At 29.8% G+C, this 21688-nt stretch overlaps 1 protein-coding gene across 1 annotated transcript in view; it reads left to right on the top strand.

The window, feature by feature from the left end:
• LOC122527533 (sodium- and chloride-dependent GABA transporter 1-like) overlaps positions 1 to 21442 on the top strand; it is a 28242-nt gene extending 6800 nt beyond the window's left edge. The window contains exons 2-11 of the mRNA XM_043651804.1: positions 5085 to 5396; positions 8464 to 8598; positions 8667 to 8795; positions 8865 to 9024; positions 10102 to 10473; positions 12658 to 12874; positions 14553 to 14702; positions 14778 to 14981; positions 19501 to 19671; positions 20612 to 21442. Of these exons, the coding sequence (XP_043507739.1) occupies positions 5090 to 5396; positions 8464 to 8598; positions 8667 to 8795; positions 8865 to 9024; positions 10102 to 10473; positions 12658 to 12874; positions 14553 to 14702; positions 14778 to 14981; positions 19501 to 19671; positions 20612 to 20758 (1992 nt within the window). The 5' untranslated portion in view covers positions 5085 to 5089 and the 3' untranslated portion in view covers positions 20759 to 21442. The remainder of the gene's footprint in view (positions 1 to 5084; positions 5397 to 8463; positions 8599 to 8666; positions 8796 to 8864; positions 9025 to 10101; positions 10474 to 12657; positions 12875 to 14552; positions 14703 to 14777; positions 14982 to 19500; positions 19672 to 20611) is intronic.
• Positions 21443 to 21688: the final 246 nt, after the last annotated feature.

Consider the following 21688-nt stretch of genomic DNA (forward strand, 5'->3'; position numbering starts at 1 on the left):
AAGTGACGTCCATGTGTACGTAATAAAGTTATACGAATATATGTATAATAGTAGACAACTTTCATATAATTTTTATACGTTTTACTATTGTTTTTTTATTATCTTCTTTAGTTTTGCGTTACATCTCTTATTAGTAAATAAATTATTAATAATTCTAATATAATAAAGATATGTAGATAAGTATATTTATATTTCATTATTATTTTTTTATTTTTATTTTTATTAATAAGATATTTTATGAAATATCTTATTAATAAGTAAAGTATAATATTTCTAAGTGACGTCCTTGTGTGCATAATAAAATTATACGAATATGTGTATAATAGTAGACAAGTTTTATATAGTTTTTATACGTTTTACTATTGTTTCTTTATTATCTCCTTTCGTTTTGCGTCATATCTCTTATTAGTAATAAATAAATTATAGTATTCCTAACTGATATCCAAATAAGTATACATACTTATATAACTTTATTACGTATGTAAAATTGGATATTTAGACAGAAATGTTCATTAATAGTAGATAGATATGTTTATATAGTTATTTAATCTTATGTACATTTTGCACATAAAAAAAAGTACGACGATTGAATAAAGTTCATAAAAATCAGGCATTTTTAATAAATACTAAAATCAAAGCTGAAATACAAATTTCAATTTATAATACGCTATAAATTTTCACGCGGCGGTCTGTACACAAGATTGCGCAATAAGCTCTTACTTCGTGTTCGCAGTCGCTGTTTAAACGCGAAATGACACAGATAGATCGATGGTCCAGATAAAAGTCGCATGAAGGGGAAACACGCATCACAGAAAATTTACCGAGTTGTTTTACAACAGTGAATTTACACGCGTGATTCACTATACTTTGAAAATCGCGTGATAAACGATCGCGAGGTCGTTTTTTTCCCCTTATTTATTCATAAACATCTACTCGGCGGATTAAACGGCGGAAACACGAACAGACATTAGTTTTGAATTTCGACGAAGCGACGCCGCGACCCGATGATTTCATGTATTTTTTTTTTTTTTTTTCTTTCTTTTTTATTGACTGAAAATCGACTTCGGTTGCGCGTTGGCGAGAAAAGCTATCCGATTATGCAGCAAAACTGATGAAACATTGTTGCAAATAGGCTTACTGTGTTCGGCATCGTTTGTACTTTGCGAACGTAGGAAGGTTAACTCCGACATTTGTTTGTGAGGTTGCACAAACGAAGCTTACGAGATCAAACGTGGAAACTATATTTGGAGGAAATATGACATTAACTTAGAATACGAAAACTGCCATTGATATTCAGACGTTAAATACTGAAATTGTTGTAGTTTTGTAAAACAATGGAACGATAAACCTGGGCTCGTTTTCAAAGTTTAAAGATTCAAAATGCATGATTTAGTTTTCAAAATGTTTTTATATTATGTAGCAGTTGATAGAAGTGGACGTGCTTCTCGAAAATTCTATAAATTCTCACAATGTGTAAAAACACTGAAAAATTCTTTTCATGGCTGAATTTACAATGGATTTGAAGATTGAAAGCCTCTTCTTCGTAACGATGCCTCAAAACTTGCTATACGATTTATTTTCGTCAATTTATTAAAATTTGATAGAATTTAAAGATACAATTGAAAAGAAATATAACGAAAATGATACGATCTTTTTTCGTCATTCAAAGTTCTAAAAAATCGTAATCGCATCAAATTTTTAAAGGTCGTTGCAAAGAGGAGGCTTCGATTTTTAAATCGACCATAAATTTAGTCACGAAAAAAGTTTTTTCAATATTTTTACATACTGTAAGAATTTATAACATTTTCGAGAAGAAAATATCTTGACTTGTTCATTTTGAAAGTGGAGTGTTGAAGCTTTAAAATGAACCCAGGTTCATTATAATATTAGTATAATATTATAATAGTATAATATTATAATTAGAATATAATATTATAATAGTATAATATTATGATTATAATATAATATTAGTATAATATTATAATATAATTATTAGTATAATAGTATAATATTATAATAAATTATAATAAAATTATAATAGTCAACTTGTCAGGTAAACTAAGCTCGTCAATGTTTTGCGATTTACAAATATTATTTCTCTCTCGTACTTTTGATATTTATTGTTTTAATACACGTTGGAAAGCTTGACGATAGTGAGCAGGTTTTTTTTTATCAGTCGTTCAATTCTTTTATTTTGCTGCAAGCTTGTGTAACTCCCCAATGTGTAACTTTCTTCGCGTGCATAATTATATTTAGAGTAATCATGATTGCGAATTATGCGTTAATTATTTTTCTACAGGGTCTTCTCTATTAGTGATAGTACGAGATTTGTTTCTGACGTAATTTAAACTGTTTCATGAGATAAATTAGATTAAAGAACTATTTTTTTCAAAATATGTTTTTTTCAAGATTATTCATATTTTTTACATGTACATGATTTTTTTCTGTTGTACATGTGGCTAACATGAAGCTATTTGCTGTAAAATACTGTAACCTTGGTATAACCTTGTACTCTAAAATTTTTAAATTAATTTTAAAATAATTAAAACTTATGTTGAATTTGATCATCCATTTGATGCACCAATTGCTTAGTTTCGTGTCCAATATGCGGATTTTTATGAACTTTGGCGATGATGCTTCTCTGAACGTTTCAACAGTTTTTCGTTTCACATGTTTCTTCGACACTACGAATTTCGTAAAAGTTTCAATGACATTTGCATGTACAGAACGTGATGGACAATTATATTCTGGAAATCTTTCTTGGTAAAATTGTTCAAATTTCTTAGACACTGTCGAGCTTCGTCATAAATAAAAATCACTTACCATAAACAAAATCATTTTCTTGCTTTACAAATCATCAACGCTATTATAAATCACTTGTCAATACACTAAGATCATTTCAAAGTCACAATATTTTATACAAATACAATAGAATCAGCTACACATACAATAGAAAAAATTATGTGCATATAGAAAATACGAACGAACTTAAAAAAAGTATAAACAATATTTAAAAAAAAAAATAGTTCTTTCATTCGATTCGTCCCTTGTCACAGTTTGAATTGACATAAGGTTGTAGGGAAGATGTTCAGGTGATTTATTTTAAGCGAACACTTGTATAATGCACTTGCAATATCTTTACATTGACGAAGAGTTATTTTTCGCATCATTTTTTCTGACATGTACAAAAATAATATAAAAGATCACCTCAACTTTTGGATTTATTAAATATAAAGCCATCGATACAAATCTGAATTTTCTTCCGAGTGGAGATGAACAATTTAAGTAGAAATACTTTTAGAAGTTGGTGATGATATCGTGTTTAATTTGATATAATATAGTGAGGCATAGGCCAATATAAATTAATGCAGATGTTCAACTGAATGATAACAACGTAATCGTGAACAATTTGTCGAGGAGGAAAGTATGTTCATGAAAGCATACGTCGGTGAGAATAGAGTATCAGTGATTAGGGATTGTCAATGAAAATATTGAAGAAATCTGTCATATCTATTTCATTATATAACGGTAAATAAGGTAGATATTTAGGTGATCCCTCCCTACAAATTGCGTTTTCTGTTTTAATGACGCTCTATAAGTGTCAAATTTTTATATTTGTATGATTAACATTAGGACTAACAGCTGAGACCTTAATTGGACAAGTGAATGTTATTAACTAATTAAGCAGCTTCATATAATAAATAGAATAAATAAAATGGAAGAATAATTATGACAACATAATCTTTAAAAAAGAATTAAATTTTTTTCAATAGCAGACCAATGCTGAGATAACGAATAATCAAGTTCCATTATTTGCTTACAACGTACAATAGTTGACTCTTACTTTTTATTAACGTAGATTTTATTAACAAAATATATGCGGATGAATATATTAGAAGTATAATTAGTACTCATTTTTCCTATATTTGGATAGTCACTCGTGTAGTCCGATATAGCGAGGTACTCAATTAATAAAATCAAGTGTTATAACATTAATATTGATATTAATATTGCTGATTATCGACGTTTAAAGTAAAACGTATAAAAAATATATCAGGGAAATTAGAGTGCAATGAATAAAAAAAGTTTACAATAAAATAAAGAACATGTATTTATGTATTTTATAAAGAATCATTTAAATCTCTGAAAATATATGATTGCAAATTGTAAAATTTCTCTGAGAAGTTACGAATTGGTCATTTTGGTTTTCAGTGTTGATATATTTTATTACGTTAGAACTGGCAACTTTGATGTGTGCTTAAATATGTTGTAGATAACTAATCAAAAGTAGAGTTATATTAATATTAATATAATAAGTAGAAATATATTAGTATTAATAAAATGTCAATATATAAATGTCAGTATTAAGAATTAATAAAGAATTAAATTAAAAATATTAATATTTTACTATTAATGTATTAATATCATGATATTGACATTAATACACCTTACTTTTAATTAACTATTAATTAATTAACAATTTGCAACTCATTTAAGCACACATCAAGGTCGTCAGTTCTAGCGTTAAATTTTTATCACGATACAAAAGGACAAATAAAAATAATAATAAAAAGAAATAACAAACAATAAATAAAAAAAATAATAATAAAGAGAAAAAGTAAATACGAGAAGCATATTCTGTTTCGAAGCAGAAAAGATTCCACAATATTCTACCAAGGGAAAAGAAACGTTACAAAAACTTGGTAGCAACGAAAAGTATTTAAAATCAAGTGGAAAAATCCCAGAGTGTGGGAAAGCTGAATGCCACCCACGTGCAGCCTATTATTTCCCCGAAATCCAATGCAATAACTAGAAAAACCATCATGTGTAGCGGCAATTACCAACGAACGATCGCGAAATTACCTCCGAGTTAAACCAGCCTCGACAATGTCCCATGATTTGCGTGTTCACTTATTGTCGCGTGCCATTCCCGACGAGGATGGCCCTGCACGTGTAGGACGATTTTACGTAACCACAGCCCGATTATAACCGATTAGACAGAATTACTCCATGATGGTTAGTAGTCTCTTGAAACTTCACGTTCAAGGCCACGAGGATGTAAAACAAGCATCGCGTGATTTCAGGAATTATGACGGAGAAGATGTACTATTGGGCGGAAGAGAGGAACCAGGCCGATTCGGAGGAGACGTTCGTGGAGTTCAAGGCCAAGTCGGTTGGTCCCTCCAGCAGCAGAAGAAATTCGGGTTGCGCTGCCCTAGGGACGGCCGTCACCGCGCCTCAGGGCAAGACGACCTCGCTAACCGACAACCGAGAGGAAGACGCGGAACGTGGCGGCTGGGACAACAAACTGGACTTCCTGTTTTCCTGCATCAGCGTCTCCGTTGGACTTGGGAACGTGTGGAGATTCCCGTACTTGTGTTACAAAAACGGAGGAGGTGAGCGGTATGATTGGAGGATGATTTTTAACCTCTTGCGCTGGAATGACGGGTCACGCACGTCGAGAATTTTTCGTCCCAAAATTGCAATATCTTCTCAGTTTTAAATATATTTAAATATAACTCAGGTAAAACAAATAATAAATTTCCTACTTCTCAATAATTTCTATCCAGTGACATGACTCGTACCGACGAGTTCAAAAGAAAAGGAAAGCAACGAATTATTGTATACGGTTTCGGTCACTCGTCATGGTCCGCGAACCAGTTGCCAGCGCAAGGGGTTAATATCAAATTTTAATCGCAACGTTACGTAGCTACGATACAATACGGTTCACATAGTATGACATGGTATTATATGGTATAGTAGTGTGGTATAATATGCCGTACTATGGTACAGAATGTTATACTGTGAAGTAATACATTTAATATGGTATAATACTGTATAGTATGGTGTAGCCATATTACTGACGAACTCAAAAAGAGAGCGACGAGTTATTGTATACGGTTTCGGTCACTCGTTATGGTCCGCGAACCAGTTGCCAGCGCAAGGGGTTAATATCAAATTTTAATCGCAACGTTACGTATGCGTAGCTACGATACAATACGGTTCACATAGTATGACATGATATTATATGGTATAGTAGTGTGGTATAATATGCCGTATTATGGTACAGAATGTTATACTGTGAAGTAATACATTTAATATGGTATAATACTGTATAGTATGATGTAGCCATATTACTGACGAACTCAAAAAGAGAGCGACGAGTTATTGTATACGATTCGGTCACTCGTTATGGTCCGCGAACCAGTTGCCAGTGGTTCTATTGCACATGGCGTGTGCAAACGTAAGAGGCTTGTTGAATTTGTCGTGAATATTTTTTTTTTTTTTTGTCAGTCTTTATCATATTTCTTTCCGTTAAAATTTGATAAAATTTTTTTCAAATTGAAATTTGACCGTTTGACGTGTCGACGAATTGTTCGACATTATATTTAATATAGCTCGTATTGTATTTTTATTATTCTGGATTTATATTCGAAGGGATTGATTTATGGGACGTCTAGAGGTATATTTATCCGCGGCTTTCGATAAATTTATATACAAGGCATACTTGTACATTGAATACGTGTAATTGAGGTATTTAAATTTTCCGTTCTGTCGCACTTGTAATCGCTCTGCAAACGAGTCGATATTGATGCACGGGATGCGATAGAAAATTGCGTTTTCTGTTATTTGATTTTACTAATGAAAGTTAGTTACGATATTGCTGATATTGAACTCTCATTCGTTACTAACCTTAATACGAGCCGATTATTCTGAAAGTAAATCACATCGTTTTTAAATATTTAAGACTTTGCGCTTCAACATGCCTAGAAAAACTGATGCTATAGCTTTCGAGAAGATTTTCTTGTATTATCTCGAATATTTATATTTTGCTCAATTAAATAATTTCACACAGATGTTAACGAATCGCCATTTCTCATTACTGTGAAGCGATTTATGCCACTTCCAAAATAAACGGCTCATATGTGATACGTGCACATATATTTTTCAAGCAGATATTTACAATCTATTTACAATCTCGTGCATAAGTATTTAGACAATTTTAAATGATTGCAATATAAAATATAGTTCAAATCCCTTCAATTTAATCTTACCACATATAATTAATAGATATTGATAAAAAGAATAATAATCAACATATTTACCGCGTTGTTCTTATGTGGGAGAAACAGAAATACAAGATAAAGGAGTTCACACATTTTCTTTTTATTTTTTCAGTAATATATGCTGAATAAAATGAAAAGAAATAGAGATTGATACATATAATGGAACGACAAGGAAGTGATTTAGCGATAATCTAGTAGAGATTAACACAGAACGTGTTAAATAGTTGAAGGTTGAAAAATATATTTGTTTATTGAAATCTTCCAACGATTAAAATACATGCTTCTAACTGCATTGAGGTTTATACAAATTTTATGAAGCATTGGTTATTTATTAAAAATGCAGAAAATTGACAGCAAAGAAATGTTTGTCGATACGTAACAAAAATATCAAGCTTTTAATAGAATTGCAATAGATATCTAATTATTTATGTGTACGTTTCTCGGAATGTGAGGGGTTAAGTAAATGTAGAAATATGAGAAAGCATCATAATTATTACAAGTCAAATTTTAAAAATTATGATGTAAGAATTAATATTTCTAGTGAAAAATTTTGCTTACGAATAATCATTAAGAAGTTTTTTGGTTACAAATGACCATTATTAATATCCGATATCTTTTTTTTTTTGTTACCAGTAATTAATATAAATAACCGGAATTTATTTTATTTTTCTTATAAACAAATATCATAAGTAATAATTTATAGATTAGAATCAATATGAATGACCAGTTAATATCAATGAAAAAAATTTTTTCTGATTATGAACACACTGATGACTGGAATTGTTACTGTTTTTAACATTATTGATGACAATAATGAAACTGTATAGAAATAAATATGACATATACATATAAACGACAACTGACATCGAATTAAATAAAAATTAATATTTATTCCATGACTTTTGTAAAATATAAATAAACAGTTATTTTGATTCTCTCTGTTGAGAATATTTAAAAAAGAAATTGTTTGACAATTGAATTTGCATTTATTATTCTGACAATCTCGTGGAATTTCAAAACTTATCTAACATCTATGATTTTCATGGAAGAGAAGCAAAGTGCAAGCATCGCGTTCCATAATAAGCAGACTATTGTCACATTATAATATTATAATATGACGAATATTGTAGTATTACATATTTGTAATTCATCTTTTACTACGACGCGTCGATAATTATTGTGTATTTGTCATTGCGTAACCAAACCTATATTCAAATTAACCAAAAGTGAATTCACGTTCAAATCTGAGTCCAGGTCTCGTCGAGTATAGATTTGGATTCAAATTTTCATACGTAACTTGTCGTTAATTTGAATACAAGCTTACAAGTACAAGATGAAACTCGAATTTTCCGAATACAAGTACAAATTCACAAATTCACATTTTCCTCAATGGCAGGTGCTTTTCTAGTCACGTATGGCATTGCCATGGTGTTCTGTGGAATTCCGATATTTTTCCAAGAAGTAGCCATTGGCCAGTATCTCGGGGCGGGAGGAATGACTTTAGTCGGACAGTTATGCCCTCTGATGCAAGGTATTTCAAAATAAAGTCGCCGCTTCTCACTGTGAATATTTTGTAATTCGAAAAATATTTTCTTCTAGGAGTTGGATACGCCACGATGACGATAGTATTTTTCCTGGACGTGTATTACTGTATTATTATAGCATGGACGCTTTTCTATCTGATAAGCACCTTTCTAAACATACCGAATATACCTTGGAGGAATTGTGGTTGGTTCAATAATTAATAGTAATGAACATAAATGTTCCTTACGTTCCTATTTAAATGACATTTTACAGGCAACTGGTGGAACACCAAAGATTGCTACGATGGCCTCGAAAAAGTTGAGAAACTCGATTCTGATGTCGAGTTTGTTGATTCGAATAGCACAAATTCGACGTACATAAATCATAACGATACCATTTCTCACCATGCCACTCCGGTGGAGGAATACTGGGAGTAAGTAAACTACTCTACTTTCGAGTAAATAATATAGTTACACAGTGCACTTAGAATTATTAGACTATAGATTTTTATACGAGGGCTGAAAAGTTCTGCACTTTTTCACTTAAATAAGAAATGGACGGGAAGACATGTCTTTTGAACGTACAAAACATAGAATAAGAATGCTTATTACGTATTCTATATGTATTTTTCTATATAATAGTCAATAGTTTTTGTAATTAATTCATAAGAAAGTCAACGTCTCTTTCTCGAAATCATTTCTTCGATGCAGACTTCACACAGCTGAAATATCGACCTTTCAAGCGTTCCTTTAATTTCATGTGAAAATCACTAGGTGCAGTGAGGAATAACAGAAGTAAACATTGATTTTTCTGTGAATGAATTACGAAAGTTAATGCAATGTGTTGCAATGATGCATTACGTGGAAAAATAAGTTGCACAATATTACATGATTTTAGATTTAAGATTTAAGAATGAAAACAGAATGTAAAAAGCGCGTGAAATAAATAAAATATCGAAAGTGAAGTATTTGTTACAATATTTATCAGCATTAGAAATAATTTTTTGCTTGCTTCTTCAATCGTAAAAATATGAAATTGCATGAAGATTCGTAGGCTATTTGTTAATAACATAATAATTAGATTGCGGATTTTTATGCAAATTTGAATATAATTTAAAAGATAGAACCTAAGTAGAAAATAAATTTTACGTAATCAATGTTATAGGAAGCATTGTCCTTTGGATATTTTATACACTTTCTTTCTCATGCTGAGTATTCTCTACAATTTTGCAGACTGAAAAATTTCCATAAATCCATAAAAATAATAACAAATAACCGTCTTTAATATTAGAAAATGAAAAATTGCCACATCAGACAAACTGACGATAAATCAATTTTCCTTCTCTTTTGTAAAAGTTCGTGACGATCGCAATTGTAACAATTCGAACGAACCGCAGAATTAATATAAAGTAAAAATTGAAATTATTACGAAGCTAATGTAAAGTTAGCTCGACTAATAAATTCTTAAAATAATAATGTACGAATGATAATGGCTTGTTTGACAATTTTAGACGGAGAGTTCTTGGGATGACTTCCGGTATCGAAAGCATCGGTGGCATACAATGGGAGTTGTTGGGTTGTCTGACCATCGGCTGGCTGTTCGTTTACTTTATCATCCGACGCGGTCTGCACCAGAGTGGTAAGATCATCTGGTTTTCAGCCTTGTTTCCCTACGTCGTACTTTTTATTCTTTTGGGAAGAGCGATTACATTGGACGGTAGCTATGACGGTTTACTCTACTACATCACGCCAAGATGGAACGAACTGCTGTCGCCTGGCCCGTGGATCGACGGCGCCACGCAAATTTTCTTCGCCTACAGTATCGGCACCGGGGCCCTCCCTGCTCTCGGATCTTACAACAAGTTCCATCACAATTGTTACAAGTAAGTGTGCCATTCTGAATTCGTTCCTGCCAGAGTTAATCTAGTTAATGATTAAGATGAATTGAAAGGATCGCGATCGCTGATTATCAAACAGTTACAAATTATCACTGAGTAACGAATCACTGATTGAGAATAAGCAATCATAATCACGAAATGATTGCACTTTTGATTATGCTACAAGCTACAACATAGTTGTAAAAAAGAACATTGCAAATATTTTGTGAAAACACGCGTTCATTATTTTTGTTTCTATGTTTTGAAGAATATGATTGCAACGCTATTAAGTTTGCAGAATCCTACAATTTTATGAGAATTTGTTGCACTTTCTTCTGGTAAATAATCAAAAAATTTCTATAATTGAACGATCGATTTGCATAAATATTAAATCGTTATTGGCACTATTTTCCTTTTTAAGATGGACTACTTAATGATATAGTTGTCGAATCATCAAAATTTTGACACTCTTCAGTATGACGTTCACTCATTTTCGTACCAAAGATACATATTAGAGAATAATAAACTTCAAGAAATTAGGAACTCGACAATACAGATATTATAACACGATACTATTTCGTAGAAAGGACAGATACAGAGATAATCTCTTAAGCTTTCGTCTACAACTGAGTTGTGAACTCAGCTGTTACAAGATGATACATATATACGTATGACTATATGCTAGCTTCGACGAAGTTCTATTGAAAAGCACAGACTTAGGCGATTAACACATTCAGTATGATTGCCGTAAATCTGATCACAGCGTTTACACGGAACGCGTTAAAACAATATGAAGAAATAATGTCTGACATATAGTACAATTTCCAATATACAAATACATAATACAGATCCTAATAAAAAAACACAAATTAATTAATACTCAACGATTTCGAGACGACTGATTAATGATTACAAATTACAAAAATTAATCGATTTATTTCAACGATGATTAATAGAGTAATAATTACAATTTCATACGATCACATTCAGTAATCGATTATAAAAATGATTGATTGCTGTCCAACTCTGATTCCTGCCAGATCTCCTTAGTAATTAATAATAATGCCACGGAATTGTTTGAACAATCATAATTTTGAAATTCTAAAATTAACCATACTCGAGATAAACATAGCTGAGATACTTTTACTTTTTAAAAAATATCTCAGTAACAGTGTCAATAAAAGTATCTCTAAGCTAATCTCTCGAATAGGTTTAATTTTAGAATTTCAAAATTATGATTGTATATTGTATTAGAAAAAACTGTTAATCTCAGTAACAATGTATTTTAGACACTATTTGGTGTAATACAATTTTATGTAAAATTCGACGCTCTATCCGAATTCGGGAAGAAATATTAACTATTCCATTTAAAAAATTGAAGATGACCTTCATACCTCGATAGAAAAGCAAAATAACATAAAAATTAATATTTCATCCCGAATTCTGATAAGGCGTTGAATTCTACATAAAAAAGTGTTACACCAGATGGGGTCTAAAATATATAGTTACTGAGATATTAGCAAAAATATTTTTTTACATTGTAAGAGACCGTTAATCTCAGTAACTATGTATTTTAGACCCTATTTGGTGTAATACTTTTGTATGTAGAATTCAACGCTCTATCCGAATTCGAGAAGAAATATTAACTATTTTACTTAAAAAATTGAAGGCGACTTTCATACCTTGATAAAAAAGCAATATAGCATAAAACCGATTACAATACTATATGTCCCCCTGGAAGCCATGCAACTTCTATCTGAAACATTTTTTCGTACAACAAATATTTTATGAGTTATTTGATGTCGTCACGTTACGAGACTATCAGAGTTGGGCATATTTTATTCGAACGAATAACGAATAATGAATAAAATACTGTCAAATTTATTCGTAAATAATGAATAATGATTTTATTCGAGGAAAAATTTCACGAATAACGATTTATAAAATTTTCTTCGAAATGTTATTCGAATAATGTCCAATTCTACCCTGTACATACATATAATATTTTTATTACTCGTGAAAATCAGTGTGAAATGAAACGTCGTAACAAAAATTTGAAATTCAGTTCAAAAAAGATCGAAACCCCGAAACGTATTCAATTTCAGAACGAAATTCCAAAAATTCTAAAGATTTTATAACTAAAACCTTTCGATCGCCGAATGTGTTTGAAGATACGAGGTTTTCTTTTAGAGACACGATAATCACTTGCATAGTGAACACGTTAACCTGCTTACTGGCTGGCTGCGTCACATTCTGCATCTTGGGTCACATCGCTCTGGAGCAAGGCACAGAAGTATCGGAAGTGGTTAAAAGTGGGCCAGGATTAGTGTTTCTCACTTATCCGGAGGTGGTTCTGAAGTTGCCTGGTGCACCAATGTGGTCCATCATCTTCTTCATCATGCTGCTCGTAAGGAACGCTTAAGGGGGTATTCTATTGTGAAGTGCATGTTTTTTTAACTTTGTTAGGAAATTTTTTGCAAAGAAACTATTACAATTTTTGCAGTCAAATTGACAAGATTTACTTGTATGTATTTCAACGACTAATTTAAAATTTTCTTTAACAAAAAAAGTTAAAATTAGTGGCACTGCATACTCTCAAACATAGTCGCTGTTAAAAAAGGTCGTCTCACAGTGTCCATAATAATTCCGGCCATTCTGCTTGTTGGAAATAAAAGACCGTGAATGTTACTTAATTAATATGAGTTTGGCTATAGCAATTATCGATTTTTGCATGTTTCTGTTAAACTTCCGAAGCCTAAAAAAATATAAAAAATAAAATTTTTTGGTTGATTCTGGTAGGGGCTATAGTCACACATGTACTAAATGCGTACTTAAAATTTTGAGTCAATTGGTCAAGTAGATTTTGAGATATCATGGACACCGTTCTGAAAAACATAGTTTCCAGAAAAATTTCCTTAAAGTTTAGTATTGCGGTAACAATGACGCGTCCTTCAAACAACCATAACTTCGTCAATTTTAGGAGTTCACATGTAAGGTTGCAGAGATTTATTTTTGAAACTATGTCCTTTAAGAATATGCAAAAAAAAAAAGAAAAAAATCGATTTTTTTTTCAAAAGTTCACACTAGAATACCTCTTCAACTCCACGGCTGAATTTCATTTTTTTCTTTGATCAGTATTCTATACGCTGTGTTAACTCGAATCTAAAGTTCTCGAGTTCGAGAACTTTCATCATTCGTGCTTCTCTTTTATTCGAATATGGCGTAAGTTCTTTTTCATAACAATTAATCTTTTGCATTCCAATCATTTTGTTATATGACCTATCAATAACTCCAGAGTATTTTTGTAAAAAAAATACTTTGATGAACATTCAAAAATATTACTACATCAAGTAAAAGAATCTGTAAATGATCATATCTAAAATTTTATTATATAGTTTTGAGGAGAATTGTAATTTCTTTGAACTTCAATTTCATTTTCAATAACTCACAATTCTTAATCCATTCTTGGTTTTTTACTTTCCATTACTGCCACAATATTGCCGTTATAAATTTCATTATAAATGACTGAAATTAAATTATTCTTACACAATATGATAATCGAAGTCATCTGCATTGTCAAAAAAAAACTCAAATCTTTTAATGGTCAGAAATTATTTCATGAAATTGTTTGCACACAATTATGATCATCCTTTATGGAGCACAAAGGGTTGAAGTTTTATATTAATCGTCAGCAAAAATTAGATTTAATATCTTTTCTTCCTCTTAGATGGAATTCTTTTTTTTCTATACTATATATTAAATTGAAACGACTCTATTCATTTGCATGCTAACTTTCTATATGAGTATTAATATCCTTTATGCATCTTTTTATTTTGTAATTTTTAATCTTTAATTTAATTCTTTTTATCATTTTACTAATAAAATTATCATTATTTTAATCATTAATTTTTAAAGATTGCAGGATATTGCGAGTTATATGATCCCATGCATTTAAAAATATTAATATTGTTTAATTAATGCAGCCAAGTATATAAATTAATCAGACGTTTATTACTTATTAAATAATCTTGTGAATACCAATGAATTAATTGCCAAAACAACATTATTTCATTTTTCCTTGACAGATATTAGGAATCGACAGTGAGTTCTGTATTGTGGAATCCTTCATCACTGGCATTATTGATAATTGGCCCAATCTCCGTGCCCATAGAAACAAGTTTACCATCGCAATCTGCTGTCTCATGTTCTTCCTGGGTCTGACTATGGTGACCAATGTTAGCACCAACTTTTTCACTTTCTTTTCTCAAACATCTCTTTCAAAATACAAATTTAAAAAATATGTATTTCAGGGTGGGATTTATATATTTCAATTAATGGATTTCTATTCAGCGAGTGGAATGTCCATTCTATGGGTTTGTTTCTTCCAAACGATCGCGATATCGTGGATTTTTGGAGCGAAAAAGTTCTGCGATTGTATTCATCAGATGATGGAAATAGAATTGAACAAATTTTGGTACATATGCTGGGTGGTGCTTGCACCGATGACTATGGCTGTGAGTAACAAGAGAATCTTTCTTTTTCTTCTTTTGTGTTCTTTTCTGTTTTTTTTCCCTAATAGAAACTAGAATAGTTTATATTCCTACATTAAGATCTATATTAACACAACACTTTTTTTTTAGTTAATTTACATTATTTACTTAACAGTTATGAAAGTGAATTTCAAACATTTGCTTGGTACTTTTTCAATCCAGGTTTTACAACTTTATCTAATTTCAGAATATTGAAATATTTATAAATCCTTGTTTTTTCCTTAACGGGGCGTTAGAAAATATTTTCGCGACAATTAATATCGAATTAATATCAAGTAATAATTCATCACGAATATTTGAAAGTGCTCAGCATTGAAAAATTCCATTTTAAAAAATAAAAATTGAATTGAATCAAAATCATAATTATTATCTTTTTCTTGTAAAGTCCATTCTTTTATTGTTATAAATCAGTTTTTAATTATTTAATTAATTTTGAAAGCGATCTAAATCTGAACTTAAAAGGTCCAAGTCATTTGATGTTTAAAAAGGCACAGTTATTTTACATTATGAGAGCAAATATTTGACCATATATTTTATTATTATACTAACAAAATATTGTTTTATACGTATAAATGAAAAACTTTAAGTATGTCTACAAAACAAAGAAATGATGACTTAATCTACTTTCATAATCACCGGCATGTATTATATATTATACATATAATTTTTTGATAAGAAGATGATATAACACTTTCAAAGTTGCTTAATTCATTTGTGAAGAATAATCAATTAATTTCATCATTGACGAACTTCATCATCCAAACTTATTACCACAATATTGTGTTAATGCAATATTTAATGCAGTCAATTTACAATTTCTTAGAGTAAAATAATTTATATTATCATTAAAAACAAATATTAAAAAAGATATATGATATTGTGAGTAATATTGATAATATACCATTTAAGAGATAATGAATGTATTAATAAAAATACGATCAATACCCTCGAAATCTCTTCACAATCATTCATACAAAGATTTATGCATTGGCGAAAGTCAATTTTATCGGCAAAGTCGATATTATTTCAAACAATTTATTTCTTCCAAAAGAAGCAAATTTGACATTAAATCATTTATTACTCGGTGATTTTATAATTAATTATATATTGGATTTTATAATCTACATTGTAAAAAATACAGATACTGTGTGCAACTTGACAATCGACAAATGTTGTCACTTTGACGTTTATATTCTAGTCTTTATTTATATGACCTACTACACATATATCAAATCAATCTATTTGCAAACAGTCAGGAAAAACAGAAGCGGTATACTCTTTACGGAGAGAAGCATAAGGAAAAGAAAATTTGCGTACCGATCAACAAATAATTTATTGACATTGAGGTGGCAAGATAAACAAAAATGTTATCGGGCTAAGATGATGGAAACATGAAGTTAAAGTGATAGAAACTGAGCAAAGGATCTTACAGGATCGTACAAAATCATCTTACAAGATTATACAAAATAAAATCAGAATGTTTAGTGGATTATGACTCCAAAAAGGCTTCTGTAGATTGTGTCGACATGGTTTTAAACACAATTAATTTGATAGAGAAACGTCTAAAATGATACAAAGAGAGTTTTCAATTTTATTAGACATAACATTATATAATCTCTATGTTCTACGGTGAAATGTCATTGGTAAAAATATAACGATTTTCATCTGTCGTTAGCAAATTCTGCAAAAATATCCGTAAAATAAGGAACGAGTAGATGATGGAGGAAAAAAGTGTTGCAAATTTACCATTTTACAGATAGGCATTTTGATATTTGAAATTGAACACCACACCCAAATGAACTATTGAATTTCTTATTATCATATATTTATGTATTATTCTTCTATTATTTTCTATTATCTTTTCTATTATTATTATTATATATTTATATATCATTCTTCTATTATTTTTCTAATATTTTCTATTATCTTTTCTATTATTATTATTATATACTTATATATTATTCTTCTATTATTTTTCTAATACTTTCTATTATCTTTATTATTATTATTATTATTATTATTATTATTATATATTTATATATTATTCTTCTATTATTTTCTATTATGTTTTCTATTATTATTATTATACATTTATATATTATTCTTCTATTATTTTCTATTATCTTTTCTATCATTATTATTATATATTTATATATTATTCTTCTTTTTTTTAAATATATGTATACTCGAAATCTATAATTTGTTTACATATAGAATGTTACAGTATTATGTACGAAGTATTTACGTAATCTTCCAGCTTTTCTGTTCTATTTCTTAATTTCGAGTATTTAAATTCACATTTCAATTACCAAGTTATAGTAATTTAGATTTTCGTATTTGTAAATAAACAGCATATATATTCGTGAAAAATGAAGATGTTTGAACCAGGTAATATTCTCTTGAACTATTCGCTATAAACATGTTTCAAATAAAGCTTACGTTGTTTCGAAGGGGAGATCTTGTGATAGTGGCCACAAGTCCAGATGGTCATGCTTCTAAGGTGACTTTTGTTTTTTTTTTTTCTTTTTTTTGAATAAAACTACATATTTCACAGTCTTATAGACGAATTCAACGACCTAGATAACGTTGGTATTCCAAGCTCATTCAAGGTTATTCAACGTTGCTCGAAGCTTACCTTGATGTGACCTTGGGCGCCAATACATTGATTTATTCTGTCCTTAAACAACAGTTGCACCCTTTCCAATGTTTTGGAAGTAATTTGCTAGCAAGTATCCTTTATACGATTTTTCACATAATGAGGAGTATGGAAAACCCGACAAGAAAAATATTTTGCAACTGTCGTTTAGGGATAGAATAAAGATCAGTGTATGGTGCTCAACGTCACCATTTCGAATATCATAGATAAGGAACAATCTTTGGATGCTCAAGGTAACCTTTGAGCAGCGTCGAATAACTTTAAATGACATTATTTCGGTCGCTGAATTTGTCTTGACATCAGCTATATAAGATTCAAAAATATACAGTTCTATTTAAAAAAAAAGAAAGGTCACCTTGAAAGCACGACCATCTGGAATAAGATCTGTGGCCACCACAAGATATCTTGAAACAATATTTCAAATAAGTTTTATTTGAAATATTTTTCTCTATAGCGAATAGTAGTTTAAGAGAAAATTGCTTGGTTAACCTCATATGGGACACTTTGTATTTCCAATTTGTACGGCAGCAAATAGAGCGAATGTGAATTTAAAAAATCCCCGCCATTCCTTGGAACGAGTCAGCAGCTCAAACTGAGGAACTGGTCGACGAATCATTGTAACTTAATCCGAAATGAACGATAAAAATTTTTTTAATTTCCTTGGAATGGAATTCTACTTACATTTGTTTCACAAACTGTCAGAAATAGAACCGTGCTATAATTTTAATTTTGTCATTATCATGACTGAAATATAATAACTTTGAGCTAGTAACAGAGTTCGAATAGAATAGGCTTAGCATTATCAAATATTTAACAGAAGAAATTAGTTACGAAAGAAAATGTAATTTTAATAGTGGCTCAGAGAAGAATTCTTCTTATTTATTATTAGATTAAGAGGATAGGCAATTGTCCTCTTTCAATTGGGTTTTATTTGAATTATTTGAAAGCAGAGCAAGAAGATTGAATAAGTATGACAAATAAGAATAGGAACGTGATTAATTTCGACGAAATCGTTTTTTTTTTTTCAAGATGGATGACAGTGTCATTTATTTCTGCCCTCGTGCTATATTACTTATTTATATACTCTACGCTGCGATCGATATTGTAACGATTTTGCTTATAAAATTATAAAAGGAAGCTCGAGAAGATTGATCCGCGTGTGAGAATTATTAATCAAACAGCCAAGATTAAAAACTGGATTTTATACAGAGTATAACTCACTTTATATTTCCTTTATATTTTTTATTATATTTCCATCATTTTTGAAAATATGGAAAATCTTTGTTAACGTAAGTTGTTCATCACGATATGGCAGTAATAATTTTCCTTATCTTATGTTTATAATAATGTATTATAAATACAATATAATAATATAATATAATACAGCATAATAATATAATTGTTTTATAATGTATTAAAAATACAATATAATAATATAATCTTATGTTTTGATTCATTAGCTCGATATTCTTCATAAAAGAGTACTAATACTAAAGAGTACTAATACTAAAAGCAAAACATTATAACTATAAACATTTAAACTGAAGAATTCAAACTGTGACGTCCTGCAACGAGTGCAGCGGATTTTTATGCAAATTTATTTAAACAAAATATTAAAAATATTTCGAAGAAATTGAATCTCAGACAGAAAATTGTTTTACGTAGCGAACATTGTAGAAAGGAAAATATCTCGAATATTTCATATGTTTCTTAATTATGTGCCTCATGTGCGAGCTTGCCTTTTAAAATTAATAAATAAAAAATAAATATAAATAAACATAAACACTTAGAAATTCGTCTAAATGCATGTCTTTGCTTCTTTTGCAGTTCATCTTTGTGTTTCAATGCGTGCAATATAAACCGCTGAAGTACGGAAACAACTATGAATATCCAACTTGGGCGGAAGTCGTTGGTTTTTGTCTCAGCTTCTCATCTATGATTTGGATTCCAGCTTATGCTCTCTATTATGTCACCATTACTCCAGGATCCATTAAAGAGGTGAAACATTTACATGTATACTCTTAGCAAAAATATCAATCTTTGTTGACTGGTGCAAGTATCTTTTATTTGAACGGATCTTTTTTAAAACTGAATGAAATTAAATCAATCGGAAAGACAGAAAATATCAGCGGAAGGTACAATTGAAATTCAGAAATCATTTACTAGATTCACTACGAATCTTGGAATTGTGATATTTTATTAACATTTCCAATTGTTGTTAATCGTTGAAATCAATTTTCATTTCCACAATCCAAATTTGTAATTATGTTACAAATTTAAAAAATATGTTTACATTTGTATTTAATTTATGTTTATATTTACATACAATTTTATAACTTATATTTATATTTTATTATATACTTACATTTATTTTTACAATTATATTTATGCATTTATACATTTATATTTTGTAATTTTTATATTTTATTTTTATATTTTGTAATTTTTATATTTTATTTTTATATAATATTATGTAATATTATTTTATATAATTTTATATTATTTATATTATTGTAATTTTATATTATTTTTATTACATTTTTATATTATTTTTATTGTATTTTTATATTATTGTAATATTATTTTATATAATTTTATATAATTTTTAATAAAATATTATAATTTATATAATATTTTATTAATATTCGTATTTCATAATTTATATTTATATTCTTTAATATACTGATGTTCATATTTTATAATTTATACCTACGTACCGTTTTTTAACTTATATTCATTCATCATTATTCATCGTTACGTTCATTTATCAATTATTTTAACGTATTTTAACTTATATTTTGTAATTTATATTTATACGCCAGATTATTTTTAATTTTACTCTAAATTTTACTCAATTTTTATCGAGAAATTACAAAATTTTACTCGAAAATGTATTTAGATTAGATATAAGGAGATTTACGTACATAATAATTTTCAGAATATCACAAAAGGTTTGCAGCCAAACATCAAGTCACACACAAAATCACGAAAGGGGAAGAAATCAACAGCGATGCCAATGTCAGAGAGCAGTGCCGGCTTGATCACCAAGAATAATAGCTTCCTCAGTCAAACGTTACCTCCGTAAACAACAACAAAATGAACCAATTTCTTGTTCCTTATCCATTGGTGGTAATTATTCTAAGTGTTTTAATGAAATTTCAAATGTACGTCGGACGCGCAGAGTTACGTTCGAGTTATTCTCGCGGTCGTTGTGAAACCAAATTTGTAAAATTTCAAAAATTTAGAATGCGGATTTCATGCATTTACGACAAATCGACAGTTGCAAAACTATACACCTAACTGCATGTATAACGTAGAAAAGTATGTTGTATAAAATATCCAGAATAGAGTACATTGTAGTACATGTTAGACAGAATAAATTTTTTTTCTAGGTTTTGTTTCTCGAGCGATTTTCATGAAAACTTTAACATGCATAAAATCTGCATCCCAATGACGACGCGTATATGTTAACGAGAATAATTTGAGCGGCAATGTTGCAATCAAATTACTGACCTTGTTCCTTCTACGTATTATATCAAACGACACTACTGGTACCGCGTAAGGGAAATCGTTTAGAAAAAATGAGACAGAACGAAGGAAAGTTAAACGCGAAACTTAGATATTAGGTAAGCAGTCGCTAGTTTTTGAATAGCTACCGAAGATAAGACGAAGAGGCCTATATTTTTCTACTGCAATTTTTAATTGCGATGCTCCTGCAAACGATTATTAAAACACGAGGAACATAGTTTTTAGTTGACAGCGAGGGAAATGAAAAGCTTAACCCTTTCCCCCAGCTTTTTAACATAAATTTACATTAAATGAAACATGCATTTATTTCGCAGCGAACACACGAGAGTAAAGATCGCGAGTCAATCAATTAAGCAGATTTCCAACGAAGAAATATCGAATATTTATGTTGAAAATATTTCTGTGAAATAACTCTTTTGAGGGGACAAATTGCATTTGCATTTAGCAGACGTTTCGTTTTGAAACTTCGAGGATCGACTTGGAAATT

This window comes from Frieseomelitta varia, unplaced genomic scaffold, assembly GCF_011392965.1.
Source record: "Frieseomelitta varia isolate USP_RPSP 00005682 unplaced genomic scaffold, Fvar_1.2 scaffold_224, whole genome shotgun sequence".
In the NCBI taxonomy this organism is placed as follows: Eukaryota; Metazoa; Arthropoda; class Insecta; order Hymenoptera; family Apidae; genus Frieseomelitta; species Frieseomelitta varia.